At 37.1% G+C, this 26,967-nt stretch overlaps 2 protein-coding genes across 16 annotated transcripts in view; one reads left to right on the top strand and one right to left on the bottom strand.

The window, feature by feature from the left end:
• Positions 1-4,390, top strand: part of LOC125661258 (mothers against decapentaplegic homolog 4-like) — a 64,010-nt gene extending 59,620 nt beyond the window's left edge. For all 15 annotated transcript variants that reach the window (XM_056147296.1, XM_048893223.2, XM_056147297.1 and 12 more), the window contains one exon: positions 110-4,390. In XM_056147296.1, coding sequence (XP_056003271.1) covers positions 110-333 — 224 coding nt within the window. In that variant the 3' untranslated portion in view covers positions 334-4,390. The remainder of the gene's footprint in view (positions 1-109) is intronic.
• A 7,970-nt stretch (positions 4,391-12,360) lies between these two features.
• LOC125662022 (aminopeptidase N-like) overlaps positions 12,361-26,967 on the bottom strand; it is a 49,456-nt gene continuing 34,849 nt past the window's right edge. The window contains exons 10-21 of the mRNA XM_048894198.2: positions 26,067-26,233; positions 25,677-25,756; positions 24,344-24,468; positions 24,070-24,125; positions 23,210-23,357; positions 21,660-21,733; positions 19,897-20,001; positions 17,501-17,668; positions 16,105-16,245; positions 15,539-15,620; positions 14,339-14,412; positions 12,361-13,790 (exon numbers count right to left, since the gene is read on the bottom strand). Of these exons, the coding sequence (XP_048750155.2) occupies positions 13,712-13,790; positions 14,339-14,412; positions 15,539-15,620; positions 16,105-16,245; positions 17,501-17,668; positions 19,897-20,001; positions 21,660-21,733; positions 23,210-23,357; positions 24,070-24,125; positions 24,344-24,468; positions 25,677-25,756; positions 26,067-26,233 (1,299 nt within the window). The 3' untranslated portion in view covers positions 12,361-13,711. The remainder of the gene's footprint in view (positions 13,791-14,338; positions 14,413-15,538; positions 15,621-16,104; positions 16,246-17,500; positions 17,669-19,896; positions 20,002-21,659; positions 21,734-23,209; positions 23,358-24,069; positions 24,126-24,343; positions 24,469-25,676; positions 25,757-26,066; positions 26,234-26,967) is intronic.

Genomic DNA, 26,967 nt, shown 5'->3' with positions numbered 1-26,967 from the left:
AATTATCAGGTCTGAGTAGGGTTATCACCCTCGGGCGCTAATTGTTTTATGATGTCATCACAGTGACTCTTTTCTGATGTCATCACAGTGATTGTTTTTTAACTTCCAGGCCTGAGTGCTGCGGCCGGCATCGGTGTGGATGACCTGAGAAGACTCTGTATTTTACGTCTGAGCTTTGTGAAGGGCTGGGGACCAGACTACCCCCGACACAGCATCAAGGAGACGCCCTGTTGGATTGAGGTACAACTTCACCGACCACTTCAGCTTCTTGATGAGGTCCTACAGACGATGCCGATCAATGAACCACGACCCAGGGGCTTCTTCCTCGGTTGATCTCTTTAATCTTTGTTATGAAGTTTTGACCCAGGGAGGACATGACAGCTTGTATCTGTGGATCCTCCTTGTTTTTGGTGTACTTTACGATCAGCTGTGTTGTACAACGTGCTATCTGGTGTCCCCCTTGTTGTTGTTTGTGATATTTTATTAGTAAGTACTGGGATATATACTGTATATGTACTATACTTACCAAATCAGGAAAGCAAGTACTTGTGTTTCAAATGTCCGTGCAGCAGTGGAAGTGACACACAGATAGCGGGGTTAATTCAGTACTTAGCCTGCAAAGTCCTTGGAGAATGTTTACTTTCAGTTCCAGCTGAGGTTTGCAAAGTGACTGCTGTTTTGGGGTCAGAAAGTGTTTCATTTATGATTCTTATACGAAATATGAAAATGTGTATTATTAGGAGAGAACTATTCTGAGAGTGAGTTTGCACTTGTTTGATGCTTGATGTAAGTATCAACAACAAATGCATTTATATGGTAAATGTTTTATCTTTCCACAAAGCTCAATCGTTTTTCCAGTATTACAAATTTGCCACCTCGGGAAATAAGAAATACCTCTAGAGACCAGAAATAAGGGAATGTAGGTCATTCTTCTTCCAAGGTCAAGGTTACCTACATGTAGATATACCTTTTTCAATGAAGTAAAGATATTTTTAAAGATAATAGAAAACATGGAGAGCTTTCTTCAAAATTAGTGCAAGCTATTCCGGTTCACACTTGTAGATAATAAAGTCAGTCCAGATTTCTGTGTAACTATTTAAGCCAGTCCAGATTTCTTTTTAGATATTTAAGCCAGTCCAGATTTCTTTATAGATAATTAAGCCAGTCCAGGTTTCTTTTTAGATAATTAAGCCAGTCCAGGTTTCTTTTTAGATAATTTAGCCAGTCCAGATTTCTTTTTAGATATTTAAGCCAGTCCAGATTTCTTTATAGATAATTAAGCCAGTCCAGGTTTCTTTTTAGATTGTTCAGTAAGTTGAGTTTCTTCATAGTTAATAAAGCTAGTCAAGTTTCTTCATAGTCACTGTATACAGGCTTATTTCCTCCCCGTGTTATTTTTGTCTTTCTGCACCTGTTAATGGTTTTGCTCCATTTTAAATTTGCCCAGACACAGCTGTGTTTAAGAGAGATATGGGGGGGGGGGGGGGCAACATGGGCAAAAGGCATGAAAATAAAACAGGGAGAGGGGGGTGTTATTTCCTGTATACAGTAAGCCAGGTTAGATATTTCTCAGGGTGTATCCACATACTGCCAAAATTTATGAAATCTGTAACAAATGTTTCTTTTGATAAGAACTATGTTTTTCACAGTGTGTTTTGATGACGACGGGGAAAGTTTGTTCAATATTCATTGTAGTGTTACTGACATTTCATGATTTGCAAATCTCAAAGTGGTGATTCATTTGCAAAAAAGAAAAGAAAAGTTAGATCAAGATACAGAGGAATATACAGGGAAATTGAATTAATTTATCAGGGTGAAGGGGGGGGGGGGGATGTTTATAGCAAACATCAGAAATTCCCATAAGCAGGGGATTGACAGTGGGGGATGACTGTGTAGTGATATGTATTCAGAGGTCCTAAAATGGAAATAGGGTCAGTCCTCTAAAAGACCAGTACCTGTGTTGGATAGAGAGGTTTTTGATAAGAGTTTTATACACATCGTAATAATGTGTAATAGAGGTCGGGAATATGGAGAAGATATGGTTTGGTGACATAGTGTATGTTTACTCAGTTTAGCAGGATTCAAATTTTAGCGGCTTTGGAGGTGAAGCAGGAGCACTGATTTATAGTTGTGCTAAAAATATATTCTTTATTTATCCGTTATCGTTCACAGAAGAAGTGCTGAATCATGGTTGCATTAGACAAAGCATCAGCTCTGCTGCACCAAGTTCTAAATTAGAGAAAAGAAGTATACATGTTTGCCCAACTGTCTATTTTGTATTGCTTGTAGGAGTTATGAGATTGATCACTGTTCGTTATCTTCACCTTGCATACATACAGTTGGGTTTTTTTTTTGTTCTATTTGAACATGCTGTGGATGATTAGTTTGTTTGATTTTGGAGCCTCATTTGTCCGAGTAGTTTCTGGAGCCTCATTTTGTCTGAGCAGGTTCTGGAGCCTCGTTTTGTCTGAGCAGGTTCTGGAGCCTCGTTTTGTCTGAGCAGGTTCTGGAGCCTCATTTTGTCTGAGCTGGTTCTAGAGCCTCATTTTGTCTGAGCTGGTTCTGGAGCCTCATTTTGTCTGAGCAAGGTTCTAGATCCTCATGTCTGAGTAATAGAGGTGTTTTCTTTATGGAGAGCAATAGTTATGGAAGACAAGATATTAGAAACACAATTTCTCCAGTCCTTATGGTTGTAAAGATTGTTTTTAGATTTGTTTGTATTTGAGCTGCCACTCTGTGTAGACAATATATCATAAAGATGTATATTTATAGAGGTACATGTATATAGTTATTTTCCATTGTACCAAATTTTTTTTTTCAGATTTGGATGAAATTTAATTGGTTGTATTTTTACCTACTGGTTTGTTTTATTAATGCTCAATTGTATGCCAAAGTTTGTCAGCAGTAGTGTTGCCAGTGTTTGTGGGATTTTGACTTTGAATGGAATAGAGATTCAAGTTTTAGAAGCTAGAATTACAGGTATTCTTCGAGTGACAGAAATGTCTGGATTTGTTGAAACCTTGAAAGTTTTCAGTTGTTGTTTTGAATTGATCCTAGGTCACAGAGCTAAACAGGATTGCACGAATATTGATAATTGACGAGAAAAAGTTCCTTCTACTGTAAATCAACTTGTATTCGCGAGCGAGAATTTTTCATGAAGGTCGGAAGAACCACTTCATCGTGAATATTTCTCTCCGCAGACCAGACCATTAATGTTCCATGTACAGTGTTTTTATCTTGGTCATGAAAATTAGTGGCTGCGAATTGGTCCATCACAAATAAATCGCAAAATAAAGTTGTTTCGAATAAAAGTTGGTATACAGTATTTTGGTTTGTCATCCGAGTTCAAATATCTTGCCACGTCCCAGCATTATTGATAGATAGATAGATATTGTGAACAGGTGTGTTTACAAATATGTTGCATGTACTAATATACATCTATTGTAGCTGTGGTTCTCTTTGTACTTCTATTTGTCTCATGTATGGGGGGTGGGGGGCTCTGCACAGATGCCTTCAACACTCTTAAGTGGCTGGGAGAAATTTTATCCTTTCTGAACATCCTGATAAATAAAAGTGTTGCGAAGTGTTATTGTATCTGATGCTGTTATTTTTTTTCCCCTGTATTTATGCTCCCCAATACAAATTGCTTTCTAGAAATTGATACAGAACTAGTTAACGACACACCTCTATGTATAGAAATGCAATCTGATTGTGATTTGTATACAGTAGATTTCTTTGTCCCTTTTTTTTCTTATTATCATATTAAAGCAATCAACTTCCGGTGAATCACAGCTTCTTCCAAGTCTTTTAATACACCTTATGTACCTTTCGCTACAAAAGAGTTACGTTCATGCAGTTTCATTTTCTCCTACTCGTTTCACACATTGTATTACTGCGGATTTGTTAGATTTTGAGTTGTGCATATGTAGTAAAAAACATTTATGATATCATGTGTAAAATACGTCCATCCAGTGATTCAATTTGAAAGTGAAATGCTTAAATATTGAGAGTTTTGAAGGAAAATATTTGATTATCATCTTGTAGCTTTATGATAAATATACCTAACATTTGGAAACATGTCTGTCGATTGTTACAAAATTAATTGTTCTGTTGTAGTTCTTTCATGCATTGTATTTACAGATTTCGATTTGTTAAATGTTTTGTTCAATATTATATGTGCGTATATTCAATATACCTCTGTTACAAACACTAATTTTTAGATGTACAGTTGTATTTTTAATCTTTACCTAGGACTTTTAGTGCAATATTGGAATAAGATTAAGAGAGCCATTTGTAAACACACAAAAATTGTAAAGCATTTTCTTTAAAAAAAAAAAAAATCAGAAAAATTATTTCATCACATTTTTTTCAATAAAACTACATGTAATTATGTATTGTTAGTGCTAGCTGTGGTTGAGTGATGCCTTGGTTGATACGAGTCAGTAGAAAGGAAGTCAGTTGGGGAAAAGTTCAAGATTTACCATAATGACTTAACGTTTTTAAAAAAAAAAAAAAAAGGAGGAACAAATCTGCTGTGTAATGCAATAATTTGATTTCACTTGTAAAATGTAACTTAATTGGGTCATTGGACTATCAGCCATTCTGTATATCGTATGGACCAATCGCAACTCCTCGATGGCATCCATGAAGAATTTGATGCATCGTTAACTATGACGTAATAGCCTACTGAACTATGTTACATACGTCATAGATTACAATGCAGCATATTCTCTCATGGTTGCCATCGTATTGCACCAATCGGAACTCCTCGAATGTCTCGCGCACTCGACATAGATCTCGGATGTAATACGATGGTATCCATGAGTGTTTATGATGCATTGTTAGGTATAACGTAGTGCAGTAGGCTGTGACATCATACTTGACAATATATCAAATTCACTCATGGATGCCATCGTATTACATCAGAGATCTTTGTCGAGTGTGTGAGACATTCGAGGAGTTCTGATTGTCGTATGACTACATGGCGTCCTAGGAATGACGTCACAAATTCATTAGGCTCCCTTTTTTTCAGTTGCTACAGCAATATTGCTCCGCATCATATGAAATTAGTTATCAAATTACACTAAAAGAGTTTTATCAAAATTAAATCATACGCAATAACAGTAACTTCTACTAAATGTATCCGATAGAAAATAAAGTGGGAATGTTTATGCCTCTTTACCTGTGTATTACTCTGTTTACCTGATCGAGAGACATGGAGCTCACGGCGGGTGTGACCATTAGACAGGGGATGCTTACTCCTCCTAGGCACCTGACCCCACCACTGATGTGTTAGGGATCGGTGTTTGTCAAACTCTATTTTGAATTGCTTATAGGAGTTGTGAGGATCACTGTTCGTTATTTTTACCTTTTAATAAACATCTTTGCAATTTACAATGCGTAGACGGCCTTAACTTACCTTATATGGTATGAAATTAATAGATTTATTTCTATTCCTAAAATAGATGAATCATCACCTCAAACTATCAAAAAGCACTTCATTACGTCACACAGACTACGTGAGTGTGGTCGTGTAGTATCTCGTCACACAGAGACACAGATTACGTGAGTGGTCGTGTAGTATCTCGTCACACAGAGACACAGATTACGTGAGTGTGGTCGTGTAGTATCTTGTCACACAGACTACGTGAGTGTGGTCGTGTAGTATCTCGTCACACAGAGACACAGACTACGTGAGTGTGGTCGTGTAGTATCTCGTCACACAGATTACGTGCGTGTGGTCGTGTAGTATCTCGTCACACAGATTACGTGCGTGTGGTCGTGTAGTATCTCGTCACACAGATACACAGATTACGTGAGTGTGGTCGTGTAGTATCTTGTCACACAGACTACGTGAGTGTGGTCGTGTAGTATCTCGTCACACAGAGACACAGACTACGTGAGTGTGGTCGTGTAGTATCTCGTCACACAGATTACGTGAGTGTGGTCGTGTAGTATCTCGTCACACAGATTACGTGCGTGTGGTCGTGTAGTATCTCGTCACACAGATTACGTGCGTGTGGTCGTGTAGAACTTGAGGACAAGTACATGTAGCTATTGTTTTATGAAAATTGAAAGTAGTTATTTTCTTCTTTTATTTTCAGTTATCACGTTTGTTTCAATAAGCATATAGTAAAGCGTAGATGGGGAAAAAATCAAATATGGCATGCATTCTAGAGAACTTTTCGTGTGTTATATGTGTCATAAAGCATTTAGAGAAATCGATCTATTTTATGTAGTTCCAACAGTATTGTTGTATATCTGTTTTAAGGGGGCTCTATACACTTAAATTTTATGTAATGATTCTTTAAGCGCCTTGTACCATAAAAAAAAATAAGACAAGCATATGAATTTTTAGCTCTTCTGAGCCGAAGGCTCTAAGACCTTATCATATGGCCATATCTCTGGCGTGCGGTGTGCGTCAACTTTTTTGAAAAAAGGGCTATATCTCAAGAACCCCTTGGCCAATTTTTGTCAAATTTGTCACAGGGTATCCTTGGCCCAAGGGCTTTCAATTGTACTAAAACTAGGGTTGTGACCCTTTAACAAGGGGAGATAATTTGGAAAATGCAAATAAAAGTAGTGGTTGCTAAAAAATCTTCTCCTCAAGAACCATCGGGCAAATTATCACCAAACTTATGCTTAAGGATGAGATAAAAAATTGTTCAAGGCATCATCCTGGGGCAAAGGGTGTGGTCTCAAGGTCACTTCAAAGTTGACCATAACTTTTGTTTTGTTAAAACTTTGATATTTTGCTTAGTATAAGGACTAGGATCATCAAATTTTGTCAGTTGATGCATCTTAGGACCTAATATGTTGTCTCAAAGGTAGGTCATTTTCAATTTTAGATGCATATTTTGGACACTATGAAAGCTAGGATCATCAAACTTTGTCAGTTGATGCATCTTGAGTTTTCATAGTTTGTTGACCAAAAAGTAGGTCACCGTGACCTACTTTTGGAATTTGACGGCTATATTTTAATATTTAAGATACTATTTGACTTACAATTATCAAACTTTAACAGTTGATGGGTCTTGAGTCTTCAGAGTGTGTCGACCAAAAAATAGGTCACCGTGACCTATTTTTGGATTTTGACAGCTATATTTGAATATTTCAGATACTATTTTACTTACAATCATCAAACTTTGTCAGTTGATGGGGCTTGAGTCTTCAGAGTGTGTCGACCAAAAAGTAGGTCACTGTGGCATTCTTTTGGAATTTGACGGCTATATTTGAATACTATTTGACTTGTCAGTTGATGCATCTTGAGTCTTCAGTGTGTGGACCTAAAGTAGGTCACCGTGACCCACTTTTGGACAGTTACATTTAAATTTTCAGGTACTATTTGACTTAACATCATCAAACTTTGTTAATTGATGAATCTTGGTTAGTAAGAATTTTTGCCTGTTCTACAATGTATCAGAAAAGCGATTCTAGGCCCATGGGCCTCTTGTGTGTGATTTCCCCCCGGAATTATTGAACAGGTGTTTTGTTTACAAATAGATTTTAGAGTCAAAATTTCGCTGTGTTTTGGTGCATGATATGAATATGTAATAAAATATGCAGAAAAGGATCGGATAGACGTGATAATTTTCTAGAAAACATCTATGAAAGTGGAAAAGGTAAATTATTGATATCTTTGAATCTATGGATAAAATTTTTTTTTTTAATGATTCCAAAATATAGCGATAAATCTGAATTTTAGTCATTTCATTCCAATATGTGTTTTTGAAATATGTTTGTTTAATAAATCTAACTGACATGTTTTTTGGACTCTGCAAACAAAACACCCGTTTTATCATTCCAGAAAAAAATCACAAGAATGCAAATATAATATAACCGAGAGCTTGTATCACTCTTTTGATGGTGAAATGATATTTCATATAAGGTGTTTTAACGAGCGTTTGAATAACATTTTAGTGTAATGAGCTACCGTAAACCAAAGACAAACTACATGCGAGTGGAGCCGATTGGGGATTGTTTTTTCTGGTCAAACATTTTTATGTCTGGCAGACGTGAAGCCTTTCAAGAACAACGCACTATGTAGGACAAAACTGACCGCAAGCGTAAACCGACTAGTATTAATAGAATGCCTATAGGAATAAGCATCCTCTGTTGACCAGTCACATCCATCGCGAGTCATCTATCTCATTCAGGTAAACCGTAGTGGAAATCTGGTTTTAAAAGAGGGGCTTGACACATCAGACGGTTTTTGATCTAATGACAAGCTGTATTATAACGAACATAGAATTTTCGAAATGTTGACTTTAAAGAAGGCTGTTCAAACCCCTGTGACTAAACTTATTTGTCAGTAGCCTGCCTCGATTTAAAAAGTGATCATACGCTGACCATGCTTTCAAGTATTGAATCAATTGAGAGATATTAAAAATACCGTATGTAGGTGATAATGGAATAGTGCTACATAAATACATGCATGTAAAACTTATACGGTACCAATTTTGATGCACCAGATGCGCATTTCGACAAGTAATGTTGTAACGTATTAACGTTAACTTCTGGGATCGTACCTGGTCAATTCCAGGGTTTGGGGTATTCAACAATAACTAATTTAAACTAATTGGTATGATTTTAGTGGACTGCCAAAATATACAAATATGTCCTAACCTTATCTAGGTTAATTATCATCAAACAGAGAATCACTATATCAATCAGAGGCAAGCAACGATAAACTGGTAGTGCTAACTTGACAAAATGTAGATCTAGAGCCCAGTCGCCCTCGGATTACCCCATATACTGTAGGACGCCTTATTCAGGACGGACAGTATATGTGGTAGCCCTTCAACCGCTGCACTCATTGTAGGATGCCTTATTCAGGACGGACAATGAGTACAACGGCCTGGACGACGGTCTGTTCAGCCAATGCGGACGACACCAAAGAAAACAAACTATGGCTAGCCTCTTTACTGGAGGTCAACCTCTTCGTGGCAGGCCAGACTTCTGATGGCCTTCCAAATTCACTCTCTAACTGTAAGAACAGGCGAGGAATTGTTTACTTTGAATACTTTATTAGTACACATAATCTCGTCCTCTCAACTTGGCTGGGTCTTCTATCAGAATGACACAGACAACTGCGGAGTCTCGGTATTTATACACAAATTAGATCACGTGATGGAAAGTGACTAATTGAGAACTCCGCATGGTCGTACCTCAAATATCCGGAATCATTACAATGTCTCTTCAGTGATGCTCAACCGAAATGTTTGAAATCCGAAATAACTATGAAGTTTTAGATCTAAATATAGCCAAAAACAGCGTGCCAAACAAGTGGAGCCAAATTCGTCCAAGGATAAGAGCTATGCATGAGGGAGATAATCCTTAATTTTGAAATGAATTTCTAAATTTTGTGAAGTTCATTGTGAAAAAGCTGAGTTATCCTGTTTTTCACAGAGTTGAGTTGTTAGATTGCCATTAACGTCTATGTTCATATATGAGGACACAACAAGATATTTTCTCTTCTCGTATAGAAGTTATGAATAAATTCTACATCATAAGAATACAAAACAGGGCAGCAATCAAAGGAACACAAATTGTGCCCATGTAAATTCCAAGAAATTGTTGGAATATTTTATATTACATAGATAACGTCTTTTACAGTGGCGGATTTAAGGTGGCGCAGCCGACCCCCCCCCCCCCCCCCCCCCCCTTACAAAAATTCAAATTTAAGGTAAATCGTGGTGTCTTGTTTAGAAAAATATAAACGATAAAAGGAGCAATGATTTCTTCCACTCTCAGCGCAATAAAATGACAAAATCTTTTGATTTACTGAATTACTTTTATTGGGAGAACTTAACTTTTCCAAAAACCATTAAAATTTGCGTCATTTTATTGATTTCCCTCTATCGAATGTCACAGAAAATAGTAAATATCACTATATAGGAGACATATCTGAAGCCCTATAAAATCTGTAAAGTCCAAATGTGCTTCCGGGGGCTTTGCCCTGAACCCACGGGGGGGGGGGGGGGGGGGGGGGGAGCTCAGGGCGGCCCCCAAACTCCCTTGCCTCATAGAGTTGGGCCCCCTAACCGCAATTCCTGGATCCGCCCCTATTTTATATCAACGTTAGAAGAAAAGTTGTGTGTATTTAGAGTGGAGTTTAACGAAGTAATGTTTTAGATGACTGCTCGCAAGATATGAATATGTTAAGTGCCATTTTTATGCAAAAAAGCAGTTGTCTGATGAAAGGCGAAGAAAACGAATAGTGATCAGTCTCATAACTTCTATAACAAATACAAGATAGAAAATTGGGCAAACACGGATCAGGGGATGCTTACCCTCCTAGACACCTGATCCCACCCTGGTATGTCCAGGGGTCCAGGTTTGCCCAACTATCTACTTTGTATTGCTTATAGGAGTTATGAGATTGATCACTGTTCGTTATCATCGCCTTTCATGTGATAGCGAAACGTCCAACGTACTGTACCACTACATAGGCCAGATGTGGTGTAAATCAAATGTGGATTCTAAAAGATTTTAAAGAACTAGTAAATTTGAAATAACAACAAAAATTTTCTCAAATCAACATCAAAACGTATGACTTTTCAATACTTTATACACTGTAGGACCATTCCTCACGATAAATTGAATGGACATAATAAACAGTTGCTTCTCCAACAAAAATGGGAAAAGGAAATATTCATATCTAGCGATCGATCATTCAAAAATAACTCCTTTGTTTGTCAAATGAATACAACCTGTCGTTGGGTCAGATGTAGTCCGACATACCTGAGGTTTTCCTCGCTTTTTTATGATTTTGATATTTACAGTGCCAGGAAAACGTCAGAACCGGCGCCATTACGTAAACTGGAAATTCGCCGCCTCCAGCTGGAGGCAGCATTATCGGGCCGATTTTGAATACTTGCGAGCCGAATTTTCAATGATAATACATTCGTAGTCTTTAGTGATCTGGATTTCCAACAGTATGTTGGAATTCCCATGGGCACGAATTGTGCTCCTTTGTTAGCTGACCTATTTGTATACTCTTATGAGACAAGAATTTATTCAAAAGCTTCTACATACAAGTAGAAGAAAAAATCTCTAGGTGTGACTTTCAACTCGACATTTAGATAAATCGACGACGTTTTATCTATTAACAATGACAATTTTTTTATTCATGTGTCAATTCGATATATTCCAGTGAACTCGAGATAAAAGACACAACAGGATCACCCACATCTGCATCGTACTTAGATATCTTATTGAAAATGAATATTAACGGCAAACTAACCATTCAACTTCATAACAAACGGGTTGATTGCAGCTTCTCCATCATCAACTTCCCATATTATGTCAGGGGTCCGTGTTTGTCCAACTCTTTATTTTGTATTCCTTGTAGGAGTTATGAGATTGATGACTGTTATCTTTACCTTTCATGCTAACGGCAAACTGTCAACTTTATGACAAACTGGATGATTTCGGCTTTTCCATCGTCAATTTCTCATATTTATCTAGCAATATTCCATTATCATCTGCATATGGCGTTAATGTCCCTCAACTGATTTGATACACAAGAGCTTGTTCTGCGTGTGATCAGGTTTTTTTAAAAATTAAGGCAGGCTACTGACAACCAAGTTGATGTTACAGGGTTTTTTAAAACAGTCTTGTTTAAAGTCAGCATTTCGCGAAGTCGATGGTCGTTATAACGATCTAGTTTGCCAATACAACCTGTCATTGGGTCAAAGGTGTTTGACGTGTTTCATACCGATTGTTAGGCCGTTCTTATCACACTGATTTTGACTACGGATTACTGTGTTTACCTGATCAAGATATAGGGCTTACGGCGGGTGTGACCGGTCAACAGGGGATGCTTACTCCTCCTAGGCACCCGATCGCACCTCTTGTATATCCAGGAGTCCGTGTTTGGCCACCTCTTAATTTTGTGTTCTTTATAGAAGTTATGAGATTGATCACTGTTCGTTATCTTCACCTTTTCATGTAGCTTTGTTATCAAGAGAGGAAGAACCTGTTGAGTTTGGGAACGACCTTCATAAAAAAACGTTAGTAGACACTCATTGGATGTGGCTCGTCTTGCGGAACTCTTGTTAAGATTTTATCGCAAGAAATAGTGTACAGTACTCACTATATTGGGCACTACCTATTTTATTTTCCAATTTAAACAGTTACTAATTACCACAAAACACCAGGGCTCAGTTGCATGAAAATTAATGAAGTTTAACAGATAGTTAACGGTATATATATATATATATATATATATATATATATATATATGCAAAAGTTAGTAGGATGTTAACTGTCTATTAAATAATGTTAACTAACCGTCGTGCAACTGGGTCCTAAATGAATGTAAGGGATGTAAACTTGAAAACAAAAACAAAAAACCCAGAAAAATTACAATTTATTTCAATATACAGTTTCACTGATTATTTGTACATAACAAGTTTATTTAGCAAACAAAACTCACAACTTTTTGGAGTAAATGGTTGTATTTAATAGATGTAGAAGAATACAACATTGTAGGACACGTGACCCTGCATTATCATTCGTAGATTATCTCAGAACTCAAATGAATTTAAATGTAGACGTCATTTAGTATTCAACGACCGCTGACATTGGATATGGGCGTCATTTAACATTGATTGTACGCGTCAGTTAACATCAAATGTACGTTTTTACATAAAATGTAGGCGTCGTTAAATTTAAATAACGCTGACATTGAATATGGGCGTCATTTAACGTACATTTTTGTATGTGCCATTTAACATTGAATGTATGCATCGTTTAACATCGAATGTATGCATCGTTTAACATCGAATGTATGCATTGTTTAACATCGAATGTATGCATCATTTAACATCGAATGTACGCGTCATTTAACATCGAATGTATGCATCATTTAACATTGAATGAATGCATCGTTTAACATTGAATGTATGAATCAATTAACATCGAATGTACGCGTCATTTAACATCAAATGTATGCATCATTTAACATTGAATGTACGAGTCATTAAACATCGAATAGATGTGTCATTTAAAATAGAATGTAGGCGTCGTTTAACATTGAATGTATGCGTCATTTAACATCGAATGCACGCGTCATTAAACACCGAATGCATGTGTCATTTAAAATACAATGTACGCGTCGTTTAACATTGAGTGTACGCGTCATTTAACATTGAATGTACGCGTCGTTTAACATGAAATTTAGGCGTCAATTATCATTGTATGTACGTGTCAATTTAAATGAAATGTTTGCGTCATTAAACATTGATTGTATACGTCATCTAACATTGAATGTAGGTATCAATTTATTTTGAATGTACAATTTTCAAATTGTAAGTTATGCTGGTACCATTACATCACAACGATTATAACACCCAACATTCTGTACAAAATATTCACAAACTAAATGTAAACAAAATATCTTAATGAAGAAACCACTATATACATGACATTTGAGTCTGTTAATTTTTAGTTACACTTTCCAACGTTCCGCCCCTGCTTTTTCCAGTTGAACACATCTTGGTACCTATTCGCCGAATGAAAATGGAACACTCTATCCGATAATTTCTGTTTCCGTAGGAATTCAAATGTTGTATAATTCATTTTATTTCGTATCCAAGTTGAAGTTTGTGAAAAATCTTTTTTTTTTAAAATCACGTCAGTGGCATGAATTCTAATCACGTGGAACATTTGGAAAACTTTGGTCTTGTCAATTCCTAAGCATCAATTATCATAACATACCAACCACGTGATCACGTAACCAGTCAGTGATGACGTCGTAATTTTCATCCATCCAGTTGATGTTGGCTCTGAAAAATGCGCAGGTTTTATTTAGTAGGTATCTCGTGCAGAAAACATCTTATGTACATGTAGATCTGCATGTATATTGTTAAGCAAAAGTTCACTGAAAATCGCTCATTAAATTGAATTATTAATTGTTCTTCTAGTGTGCGTGCTGCAATATCACAAAAGAAATTTTTCTATGAAACACAAAAATTTATTTCGTATAAAAATGGTAAAGGGGGAAAAATTTGATGCCCATGGAACCTTCTCTCTCTCTCTCTCTCTCTCTCTCTCTCTCTCTCTCTCTCTCTCTCTCTCAAATCCCACATACCTTCAGCTTATGTTTTGTTTCTCTTTTTTTGCTTTTTGTTTTTGTTTCTCTAGATATAATATTAATGCATATCTGATGTACCGTTATGTACACACACACACACACACACACACACACACACACACACACAGAAAAACACCAGTAAAAAAAACCCCTGCTCTTCTATTATTATTTGACTTGGAGTAGAATGTCCCTGTAATTCTTGGAAGATGAATGAAAACGAACAGTGCGTACACGCGTTACCTGATGAGGGCTAAGGAGTTCTGTGTCTCTTTTTTCGCCACTTTGGGGGGATGGTCTTTAAATAGAGTTCTTAACTGCAAAACATTTATAAAAATTCATGACACGATATGACTATTTTCACGTACAAACTACTGAATTAGAAAGATATGGAAACATGATCTATTTGATGTACAACCTACTGAATAGAGATGGAATGGTAATAATATTAACTAAATTGTAAATCTTTCATGTACTATCTGCTGAATTATCAAGAGTTGAGAGTTAATTGTTTACTCCTCCTCATTCATTTAGCTTTTATGATAAAATATCTGATTTAAAGGATTTCAATGATATTATTTTAAGAGTTAAAAGAAAAGAAACGAAAAGCAAATCATGCACCTTCCTAAACAAGTTGTGTTTGTAAAACAGCGATGCCCGCGTATGGAAGCAAAGTAATTATGGAACCTATAGAAAGGTCTTGTCACAAGGAGTACACTTGTGAATTATGAAAACCTTATCTGTAACAATTCAAAAGTTCTGTCTGAGGGTAAAGTTTGCCAAAAGTAAGTCAAACTCCAAGGTCGTGAGGTCAAAACCTTTGGTACTAAAATACATTTTTAATCAAAAGGAATATACATGTGAAATATGAAAGTTCTATCACTAATTATTCAAAAGTTATGACCAAGGTTAAAGATTTTCAAAAGTAGGTCAAACTTCGATGTCAAGGTCATGAGATAAAATAATTTAATATCTCAAAAAATTGTCTTTTCAAAAGAAATAAAGAAATATCTTGTCAAAAGAAATGTGAAATATGAAGGCCTTATCACTAACCATTCATAATTTATGATCTAGGCTAATGTTTCTTAAAAGTAGGCCGAGCTTCAAGGTGAAGGTCACAAGATCAGAATTTGGTCCAAAGGGATACCAAAAGAAAGATCTTGTCAAAAGCAATACACGTGTGAAACATGAGCTTTCAAGCTCGATCAACATCTATTCATAAAAAAGGAACCCCCTTCCCAAAATATCCAAGCATAAAATATCAAAACAATTGCATTTCCAATATATGGATCACTAAGCAGATGCTAGCCTCAAAATCTCTTCAAACGCAGACGTACAAACACAACGAAAAATCAGACATTTGTGTATAAAAATCAAAAGATCGTACTTCATATTAAAAGTAGATTTGAGGTGAATGAAAACTCAAACTGAAAAGACTCCAACCTGTTTATATTCAAACTCCGAATTAACAAACTGTGTCACTTCCGATATTGTTTCCCTCAGTAAAAAATTGTCAAATCCAAATCTGTAATAATAAAAAAAATTGTTAGAAAAATTCACTTTTGATTAATGTGCAATGTATCACAATTTGATGATATGAATATTGCTGATAATTTATTTTCCCAATTTTATCCAAATATCAAGTTGTCTACCAAATTTCACTTTCCCCTCTCCTATAGACAATTTTACAAGAATCTTATAAGACACTTAAATGAAAGGTCTGTAATGATTGTTCATTTAACGGGGACATTACAACTATCATGCAAACTCTTTAATTTCCCTGTAAAAATACATATGTGCTTGATGTACTAAGATATTTAAAGTATCATTTTTCATTCCTACGCGGTTTTGTTTTTAAAATTTTACAGTGGACTGCCTCAGAGACGAAAACTGAGATAAAAGCGAAGCTTGAGTAGCGCCATCTGGTAAAGCTTGCAATCAGATGAAAGCGACCTCTAGATATCGCTAGTTCACTGTGACAGTTTTCATGGCAGCATGCGGGGACTTACTGTTCATTTAATCTGTCCCATTTCGTCATCAAGAGATGTAGAGAGATCATCCTCCCCAGGGGGCGCTTCGACAGGTAGCTAATAACCAATCTAACGTCCTGCCTCCTTATTTTGCTTGGATCAAAGATCCAATTGGCGTATCTATAAAGAAATCAGATAATACACTGTAGCATCACTTGCATGACAAATCTCTTGGAAAGTTAAGTTTGTAATATGTTTGACGTGAACAGAATTTGCAGATAATTCTTTATTTGAAAATTAAAATTGGAAAGGTCAATGATCAAGGTCTAACTTGACCGCCTACATTGATCGGTCACGTGGTTCAGTGCTTACATTGATTGATTGTTTTACGTTCCGTCAATTTTTTTCCCACTCATATTGAGACGTCACCAGCTGTAAATCTAGACATATGCGTAGCGCTCAGGACCGTAGCAGTGAGGGGTTTTTAACGTGTCAACACCTGCCGTGACACTGGACCTCCGTTTTTAAGGTCATATCCGAAAGACCCGTGATTGTCAATTCTAAATGCCGAGCTTTTGGCGAAGGAGCAATCACTATTTGTTAAACGTCTTATGTTTGACGCGGTCATGAAACGAGCGCGGCTCGAACTCAAGACATGTCGGTTACGAAGCGAAGGCTCTACCTATGAGTTACAACGACCGGTTCAGAGAATTCCCAATTCTGATATCTTCTTGTAACTTTCTCCCACGACATTTGCTGATAATACGAGTGAAAATTATCCACGGAACGTAAATCAAACTGCTGTAAAGTAACAATAAATCATTAGGACTAGCGATTCTCTATCATTAAGTTTCACTAAGATATCTTCCCGTGGGTATCCGCGTTAGAATAGGTCCTCAGAATCCCTTTGCTTGTCGTAAGAGGCGACTATATGGGGCGGTCCTTTGTATGATACAGCAAAATCCGGGTGTGGCAAGATAAAGATCCCTCCCTGCTCAAAGTTCTTAGGCGCCGAACATAGGCCTAAATTTTGCAGCCCTTCACCGGCAATGGTGACGTCTCCATATGAGTGAAAGATGCTCGAATGGGACGTTAAACAATACACAACCAACATCAATAAGATATCGGTACTGGTGATTCCATTTGACTGACTTCATCAAAATACCATTTTCAGTGGGAGATTTAGTCGTATTTTAACCAGTCGATTGCGTACTAGATTGTTTCTATGTTGATTTACGCCCTCGGCCGAGAATTTGTATCCCTTGTGAAGAGGTCATCAGCTTCAAATGAATCACCACAAAGTATGACGGATACATGGTGTTGAGGACCGTAGCGATAAGGGTTGTTTATCGTGGCATAGTGTGTCGAATAGGGTCAATATAAGCCGGAGAGAGAGAAAGAAAGAAAGAGAGAAAGAGACAGAGAGAATCATCACCTCCAGAGTAGCCATGGTTTCTGGGACTGCCCCAGGGCCTGCATCAGCATCTCCCTTTCCACGGCCACGTTAGTGGACAGCGACCTGTTCCATACGTAGTCCCACTCCTCCATCCCTCCCTCACTGACCCCCACTGTGTAGATCATAGAGGCAAAATCACTGGGCAACCTGAAAGCGAAATCATCACATACATCAGAGAAATGTGCGAGTTTAATTTTAAAATTGACCTCAAACTTTTGTTATAGATGCCAAAAAAAACCCAACAAAGATGTGTTTGTGAAACACAAATGTCCCCCCCCCCCTAATGGCCAATTCCGAAGATGGCCAAGGTAACAAGGACAAATATCTTGGTACCAGTAGAAAGATCTTGTCAAAAGAAATGCTCATGTACAATATGAAAGCTCTAATATTTACCATTTAGAAGTTATGACCAATGTCATTTTTTTTTAAAAGTAGGTCAAATGTCAAGGTCTAAAGGTTTAGTACCAACGGAAAGGTCTTGGTCACAAGGAATACTCATGTGAAATATCAAAGCTCTATCTTTTACTGTTCAAAAGCAAGGTTAAAATTTTCAAAAAGGAGGTCAAACCCCAAGGTCAAGGTCACAAGTTAAAAAATGTTGGTACCCACGAAAGGTCTTGTCACAAAGAATACTCAAGGAATACTCATGTGAAATATCAAAGCTCTATCACTTACTGTTCAAAAGTTATTAGCAAGGTTAAAGTTTTTTACAAGTAGGTCAAACTCCAAGGTCACAGGGTCAAAAATGTTGGTACCCACGGAAAGATCAAATATAGGGTAAAACGTCACAATCAAATATAGGGTAAAACGTCACAATCAAATATAGGGTAAAACATCACAATCAAATATAGCGAACAACGTCACAGTCCTAAAATGTAAGACTCTAAAGTGCGATGGTCGCTCCAAAGTGCTATGGTTACGCCAAATTGCGATGGTCTGCGCCAAAGTTCGATGGCTATGCCAAAGTGCGATGGTTACGTCAAAGTGCGATGGTCGCTCCAAAGTGTGATGGTCTCGCCAAAGTCCGATAGTGCGGGGTTCAGTAACGTTTGTGACGTCATTTTTAACGTCTTTCAAAATAATACCGAAGAAAAACAACGTCAGTTTGCCCCAACGAAGGTTCTTTCTGCTGCAGTGCTGGCACTGGTCATCGTCTTCGCGAAGGTATGAGTGATTAAGATTGTCATGGACAACAGCAACGGCAAGGTTTACACTGTTGATGATTGTGAGAACGGCAAAGTACGTTTGCTGTCGAACTATCTACTTCGCCCAAACATTATTTAATTCATGATTATTTATTACTTTTGATGTACACGTAATAAATTCCTGAGAGTATGGTATGATGCAAAACATTCTATACGATTTCGCGTTGGAAAATTTTGTGTTTGATAACACGACAACTAAATGGTAATGAAATTACTTTTCCTTTTTGTGCAAGGATTTTGCACTGATATTTTGGTGAAACAATACACGGTTGATACTGTTACCAGTATTGACCAAAACATTGTGTCGTTTATAACTCATCGCACTTTGGCGCATGAAAGTGGATCATCGCACTTTGGCGTGTCACACCATCGGGGTTTGACACAGACCATCACACTTTGTCGTGACCATCGCACTATGGAGTCCTACAAATATACCCGTAGTGAACAACCTTACAGTCCTAAAATGAAATCTAGTGTACAACGTCACAGTCCTAAATTGAAATCTAGTGTACGTCACAGTCCTAAAATGAAATCTAGTGTATAACGTCACAGTCCTAAAATGAAATCTAGTGTATAACGTCACAGTTCTAAAATGAAATCTAGTGTATAACGTCACAGTCCTAAAATGAAATCTAGTGTACTTCATAGTCCTAAAATGAAATCTAGTGTATAACGTCACAGTCCTGAAATGAAATATAGTGTATAACGTCACAGTCCTAAAATGAAATCTAGTGTATAACGTCACAGTCCTAAAATGAAACCTAGTGTATAACGTCACAGTCCTAAAATCAAATATAGTGTAAAATGCAACCGTCCTGAAATAGAATACAGTATAAATGTTTTCTTTAGTATACTATACAATAGTTAAAGCATGATATAATCTAAACGTTTTACTACATTTGCATGAAGGTATTTTCTCTAATGAGATTGATCATTAACAATTGTCACGATACCTATTTTAAGGTATTCAATGTCTATGAGAAATGAAAGGGTCAGAGTTTATACTACAATAAATCAAGTTATCAGAATTTTTACTAAATCATAGGGTTTTTACTTATTCAAAGTGTCACAGTTTTTACTATAGGAAATCAGTGTATCAAGATATAGTATTCTTAATAGGGTAGGTTGGGTATGGTACGTACAGATGTTGAAAGGAATTGCGCTACTCACGTGATTCCGTCGTTCTTCCAGTGATAAAACATTCCCTTGGCGTATTCCACTGCTCGCTTGTAACCAACATTACAGGCCAGCTTTAGAATGGTCTGCCGTAAGTATCTGTACAATGAAATAGTGAAGATAACAAACAGTGATCAATCCTATAAAGCCCACGCATAGAAAATACAAAATTAGGAGAAAGGCAAACAGGAACCCATGGACATACCAAAAGTGGGATCAGGTGTGTAGGAGGAGTAAGTAACCGTTTGATAGTTTTTGCCCTGAAGGATATTTTCCAATTTTGTGATCGAGTCGAAAATACAAAGTATGCATGTATGTAAACTTCGTTCACATATTATTTTTAACATATTATGAAATTGTAAGTGTTCCATTTTCATCGGAGTCCATGGAAGTTGTGAAAACATCGGAATAGTATTTTCATCTCTTCCAACAGACGTCATTGGCCCATCATAACCACATTCTTATAATCCCATTCAACACCCGTATAAGTTTTCTGTGCAATTCCCGATAGGCTCTCCAAATCTATTTTTGGTCATGGTTTGTACATATGACGGTGCTATTTTAATTGCATAGTTGACATAGAAAATACAATACTAGAATATGGAATAGTTGTAAGAATATAGCAAAAAGATATAGCGGTGTGCACCATACGATTTTGATCTCCAAGGAGAAAAATCTGACAAGATTATTGCAGTTAAGTGTCAGTTCGTTTAGGATATAAGATACTTCTTTGCAAAAACATGAAATGTCCTTATCTCGATATGACGAATCTCGGCTATAAGAAAATAAGTGTTCCCGGGGATTGCGTATAAGCTGGTTTCACTGTAGTGATCCATTTAAAAAATGGGATATGATTTTACAAAGTTAGAACCTCGTTAATTGTACAAAACTTCATTGAACGTATAAGAAAGAAACTATATATATGAACAATAAAGAGGTATTTTCAAGTTAGCTTAAATCGAACACGTTATACAAACAAAATTTTATACATGTACATAAAAAAAATTCAAGAGCACATTATGCGGGTCCTTCACTGAGATATGTAGGAGAAAAACCTTGTTTCTGAAAATACATGTCGAATTGCATGACAAATAACCACACTACTAAATATGGACAAATGCTGAGGGACAGAGAAATTTATGAGGATGTCCTGTTACCAATGCGCTCTTTCTCCATGATATTGTCCGGGATATATCAAGATTTATAGACATACCTCTACACAGAATCAATGTACTGCTTTGGTGTACTCCGTGACATTTCGTGCCTCGTTTTTCGGGGCGGACAATCGGAGGAAAAGCACTTTAGAACTGGTAACAAGAGACGGGAAGAATATCCCCCAAACAATTGCGGAAACTGCCACACTAAATATTGACAGACACGCAATGGGGAATGGAGACACATTCAATGACTACATGTATTGATTTATAGGTATCCCGACATGCTCCGTAAAAACTAGAGTGTTATAAAGATCATACGAGTCGTTATCAGTGCCACATAAGAAATACGCCTGGTTTTTTAAACATTATTCCGCCAACACACGAAATGATGTATGTACTGTTGTCATGCTTTGCAGTTGACACACTTAGAAGATGCATTAGTTTCGCATTTGTTTATTAAAGTGACAATTTTGTAAAATTACCGGGGTATTTCCAGTATTTTTGATTGTGTGTAACTGGACTCTTGGTATTAAAAGATTTGTATGTCAGTTTCATTTCGATAGGGAACAGAAACTGACGAACTTCCTGTGCAATAAATACCTTTCTGGGAGATTCCCCTCCATGGTCATCTCTATGGAGTCAAACACTGGCGCCACCAAATCACGTAGATACTTCTAAATTCAAAAATGATGGACAGAAAATCAATTCCCCGAAACGTTTACGATCATTTGCGAAAATGATAACGATATACAAATAATTCCAATTCAATCGGCCCTGTCATAGTCCATTTACAGAGACAGTATAAGACACGGCAGCTGTTCCTCATGACGTTCATCAGCTTAGACGAGGAATGGCAGACGTTTGTCAACTTTCATTTTGTTTGACAGTAACAATGGACAGACATGTGTTTAGAAGTTTTCAGCTGACTAATGCTTTTGGAATATAAAGTACCTCTTGATCTGTACGACAATTTGTAGCTGGCTGGGTTTCTCTCGCGTGTTTGAGGTAGAAATAACATATTGTAGTTCAGACAATAAGCATCATCATAACGGGGTACTATAAGTTTAATGGCCAGCGTGATCATCACGTGACTTGGTGGTATTCCCTCTCTCTATGATTTTAGATGAGACTAATGTTTTCTTTGTCGAGTAATGGTAGTCATTGCATATAAAACAAACAAACATGACGCCTTGATGTAGTTCAGCTGTACATGTCTAACGTTTTATAGAGGCATATATATATACCAGGTTATAGAGACATGTCCACACACCACGATATAGAGATTTATAGAGACATCTCCACACACCACGTTATAGAGATTTATAGAGACATCTCCACACACCACGCTGTAGAGATTTATACAGACATCTCGACATACCACGTTATAGAGATTTACAGAGACATCTCCACATTTACATATCACGTTATAGATATTTATAGAGACATCTCCACATTCCACGTTATTGATATTTATAGAGACATCTCCACATATCACGTTATAGAGATTTACAGAAACATCTCCACATTTACATATCACGTTATAGAGATTTATAGAGACATCTCCACATACCACGTTATAGAGATTTATAGAGAAATCCACATACCACGTTATAGAGATTTATAGAAACATCTACACGCCACGTTATAGAGATTTATAGAAACATCTCCACATACCACGTTATACAGATTTATAGAGACATCACGTACCACGTTATAGAGATTTATAGAGACATCTCCACATACCACGTTATAGAGATTTATAGAGACATCTCCACATACCACGTTATAGAGATTTATATAGACATCTCCACACACCACGTTATAGAGATTCATAGACATTTACATAAAACGATATAGAGATTAAACATTATAGTAACATCTCTACATACCACGTTATAGAGATTTAACGTTAGAGAACCACTTCTACGGACGGCGTGATGTTGGTCAGTTATTATAGTGCTGGAACATCTGCCAGCGCAATGCAAAGAATGTAGTGTTGTTGATTTTTCTGAATGTTTTGAAAGCTTATCGAGAAATAAGACTGATTGCCGTTTATCTCAACCAAAATAATTCACAATTATTCTAGCAAAAAAAAAATACAAGATTAGATTTTTTTTCTTCTAGATTTACCTACATTGTAAATTATGTACCTGCATGAGGACATATGCCCCCGACTTGGAGATGGAACTTCTGATGTATTCCACGGAGTCCAGAAACGCCACCCAGGGGGCGTAACCTCTCTCGTATTTCAGATATGTCGTCATATTTAGTGCAACGTCATAATCCAGGATTTTCGCTCTAAAATTATCATCTGTGCAATTAATCATGTAGTTCTAGAATTATTATATTTACGAGTTTCAGTGTGTCTAAAATATGTAGAAGAGTTTCGATATGTATAACATAATATTTACATTTCCCATGTTTTACTTTCGATATCTTTACCAATTGAAATGATAACCATTTCCTCATGAATGTGTTCAATGTGCGTATTAATCTTGATAAAGTTGGTACAGCTATTTTAACAAAGGATGGTATTCCGACAGAAATAAGAATAAAATGCAAATATGAAAAAATAAGTTTCATTTTTGAAAATACATTATATGATGAACAGCAACGCTTCACGCCAGTATAATTTCTATGAATGTGCTCATGAAGTATGCTGGCATCAAATGTCGCAGTTCATGTCCTCGAGTATTAAATAAAAATAAAATTTGTGTTTTAATTACCATCAGTTAGATCATCTGCTATTCAGAATTGATTGTGATTTCAATAATTAATTCGTACAGTTTCTCATTCTTTAGAGAACACACATTATTTCAATAATTAATTCGTACAGTTTCTCGTTCTCTAGAGAACACGCGTGATTTCAATAATTAATTCGTACAGTTTCGCATTCTCTAGAGAATACGCGTGATTTCAATAATTAATTCGTACAGTTTCGCATTCTCTAGAGAACACGCGTGATTTCAATAATTAATTCGTACAGTTTCGCATTCTCTAGAGAACACACCTGGCCAGGTTAAAGGAGTCTCCTATCAATCCCGCTCGGTTTGCTTCCGGAAACTCCTGAAAAAGTGTCGTAAACATTACTCCATTTTTAAAAAATAAATTTTCTACATTTCAGAGTATGCCCATTTCATGATTACAGTTGAAATATCATACAACATGAATCTGCTTTACAGAAACAACATACATGTAGTTCATTTCTAACACTGTGGCAACAACATTATCGATATTTCTTTGTTTGAGGTGTCTATGTGAACGAGAATGCGGGCGTGACTTACGGTGTGGTTTCGATTCAGAATACCGGCCAGTTGCGCCCACATGTCAACCTCATAATTCACGCGATAATACCCCACGTACTCATAATTGGCCAGAATCCACGAGTCTGTAGTCCTTGGTATTGTGGCTGCATTTCGTAAAGAAACAAATGGATCAAATACGAGATAGGATATCAGTAACTAGAAATTCAATACAACACGTCTATATTTTTAATGTGTTTGCCTTCAATATCTTTACGAATTGCAATAATGAATTTGTTGTGAATAATGTGTATACGAGTTCTAATAAATACAGTACATATGATTTAACGGATTGAGATTCCAACGAAAAGGAAAGTAGAATAAATATATTTCATTTTTGAAAATACTTAAGGGTATGAACTGCAATGCTTTACGCTTGCATACTTCATAAAGCGCGTCGCCACTTCCCATAAAGCGCATCGCCACTTTCCATAAAACGCGTCGCCACTTCCCATAAAGCGCGTCGCCACTTTCCATAAAGCGCTTCATCACTTCCCATAAAGCGCGTCGCCACTTCCCATAAAGCGCGTCACTGCTTCCCATAAAGTGCGTCACAGCTTCCCATAAAGCGCGTCGCCACTTCCCATAAAGCGCGTCGCCACTTTCCATAAAACGCGTCGCCACTTCCCATAAAGCGCGTCGCCACTTTCCATAAAGCGCTTCATCACTTCCCATAAAGCGCGTCGCCACTTCCCATAAAGCACGTCACTGCTTCCCATAAAGTGCGTCACAGCTTCCCATAAAGCGCGTCGCCACTTCCCATAAAGCGCGTCGCCACTTTCCATAAAACGCGTCGCCACTTCCCATAAAGCGCGTCGCCACTTTCCATAAAGCGCGTCATCACTTCCCATAAAGCGCGTCGCCACTTCCCATAAAGCGCGTCACCGCTTCCCATAAAGTGCGTCACCGCTTGCCATAAAGTGCGTCACCGCTTCCCATAAAGCGCGTCGCCACTTCCCATAAAGCGCGTCGCCACTTTCCATAAAGCGCGTCATCACTTCCCATAAAGCGCGTCGCCACTTCCCATAAGCGCATCGCCGCTTCCTGAAAAGTATGCCAGCGTCAAGTGTTGCTGTTCATACCCTCAGGTATTTTCAAAAATGAAATTTACTAGTATTTCTTAAATGTCTTCTATATATTGTAAAAACAAAAATATCTCACTGAACTGTCCACATATTTTACCTGAATAATTTTTTAGTATATCCACATCTGGTTGTTATATCCACACATTTTACCCGAGGATTTGTTATCTTACCTGAGGATTTGTTATCTTACCTGAGGATTTGTTATCTTACCTGAAGATTTGTTATCTTACCTGAAGATTTATTCATCCACTGCAGTTGCACCTCCTGATCACCTTCTGTGATGTAAGTAAATGGCACCACCCATTTGTAGCTGAATTGTCAAATGCATCACATTAATATATCGCCAACTATACTACAGTCTTCGTATCAAAGTGTTTATATACACTGTTTTACTCAACAAGTACTTCTAAGTACATGATACAACTACTTACTGGTAAAACACTCCATTAAAACGATACTACTACTTACTGGTACAACCCTCCATTAAAACGACACGACTACTTACTCGTACAACCCTCCATTAAAACGACACGACTACTTACTGGGACAGGTAGCCCTCCATTAAAACGATATGACTACTTACTTGTACAATCCTCCATTAAAACAATACGACTACTTACTCGTACATCCCTCCATTAGAGTTGGTGGTTTTACCGTCGTCAAGAAGAAATCTACTCTGGGTTAGATAATAACTGTCTCCCTGGGCGTGCATCGTAATGATTGGGTAACCCATCTGGCGGGTCCATGTGTTCATAGTAGATTTAATGTCGTATTTATAATTCACTGCCTTAAAAAACCAAGAAGAAATATATTGATCTTCACCAAGGGTCATAAATCGTATGACGTCACGGAAGGATACTGATGTGTTTAAAAATAAATTTCAATTTTGAAAATATATGAGGTTATGAACTGCGACGCGGCAAACTTTATGACGTCTGTTAGCGCTTCATGAAAAGTACGCCGGAGTGAAGTCCTAATATTGGCATTTCCAATGCTTTTGCCTTTAATGTCTTCACAAATTTCGACGATAACAATTTCCTTGTGAATACGTTGCAGTTGTGGACAACGTGCGGATGAATCGTGATAAATATTACATGCCTATTTTAATGACTAGGAAATCTTATAATGAATGTAGTTTTAAAACACGTTATGAACTTATTGGATATAATGAATTGCATTTATAACGAATCCAAATTGTTGGTCCCCCAGCACTTCGTTAAAAGCGCGTTTGACTGTATTTGTTCTGCTGGATATCGACTTTTTTATCCTGACAGGGGATGCTTACCCCTCCTAGGTACCTGATCCCACCTCTGGTGTGTCCAGGGGTCCGTGTTCGCCCAACTATCTATTTTGTATTGCTTATAGGAGTTATGATATTGATCACTGTTCGTTATCTTCGCCTTTCATGATTGCATCAGTTGACAATTGGTATATATTTTCACAGACATTGCACCTGTACCCGTGCGTCTAGTGAATACTGCACTGGTAGAAATTGTAGAAAATGTTTCGAAATGAATCTTT

Source organism: Ostrea edulis, chromosome 8, assembly GCF_947568905.1.
Source record: "Ostrea edulis chromosome 8, xbOstEdul1.1, whole genome shotgun sequence".
Classification (NCBI taxonomy): Eukaryota; Metazoa; Mollusca; class Bivalvia; order Ostreida; family Ostreidae; genus Ostrea; species Ostrea edulis.
This window is presented reverse-complemented; position numbering and strand designations above follow the sequence as displayed.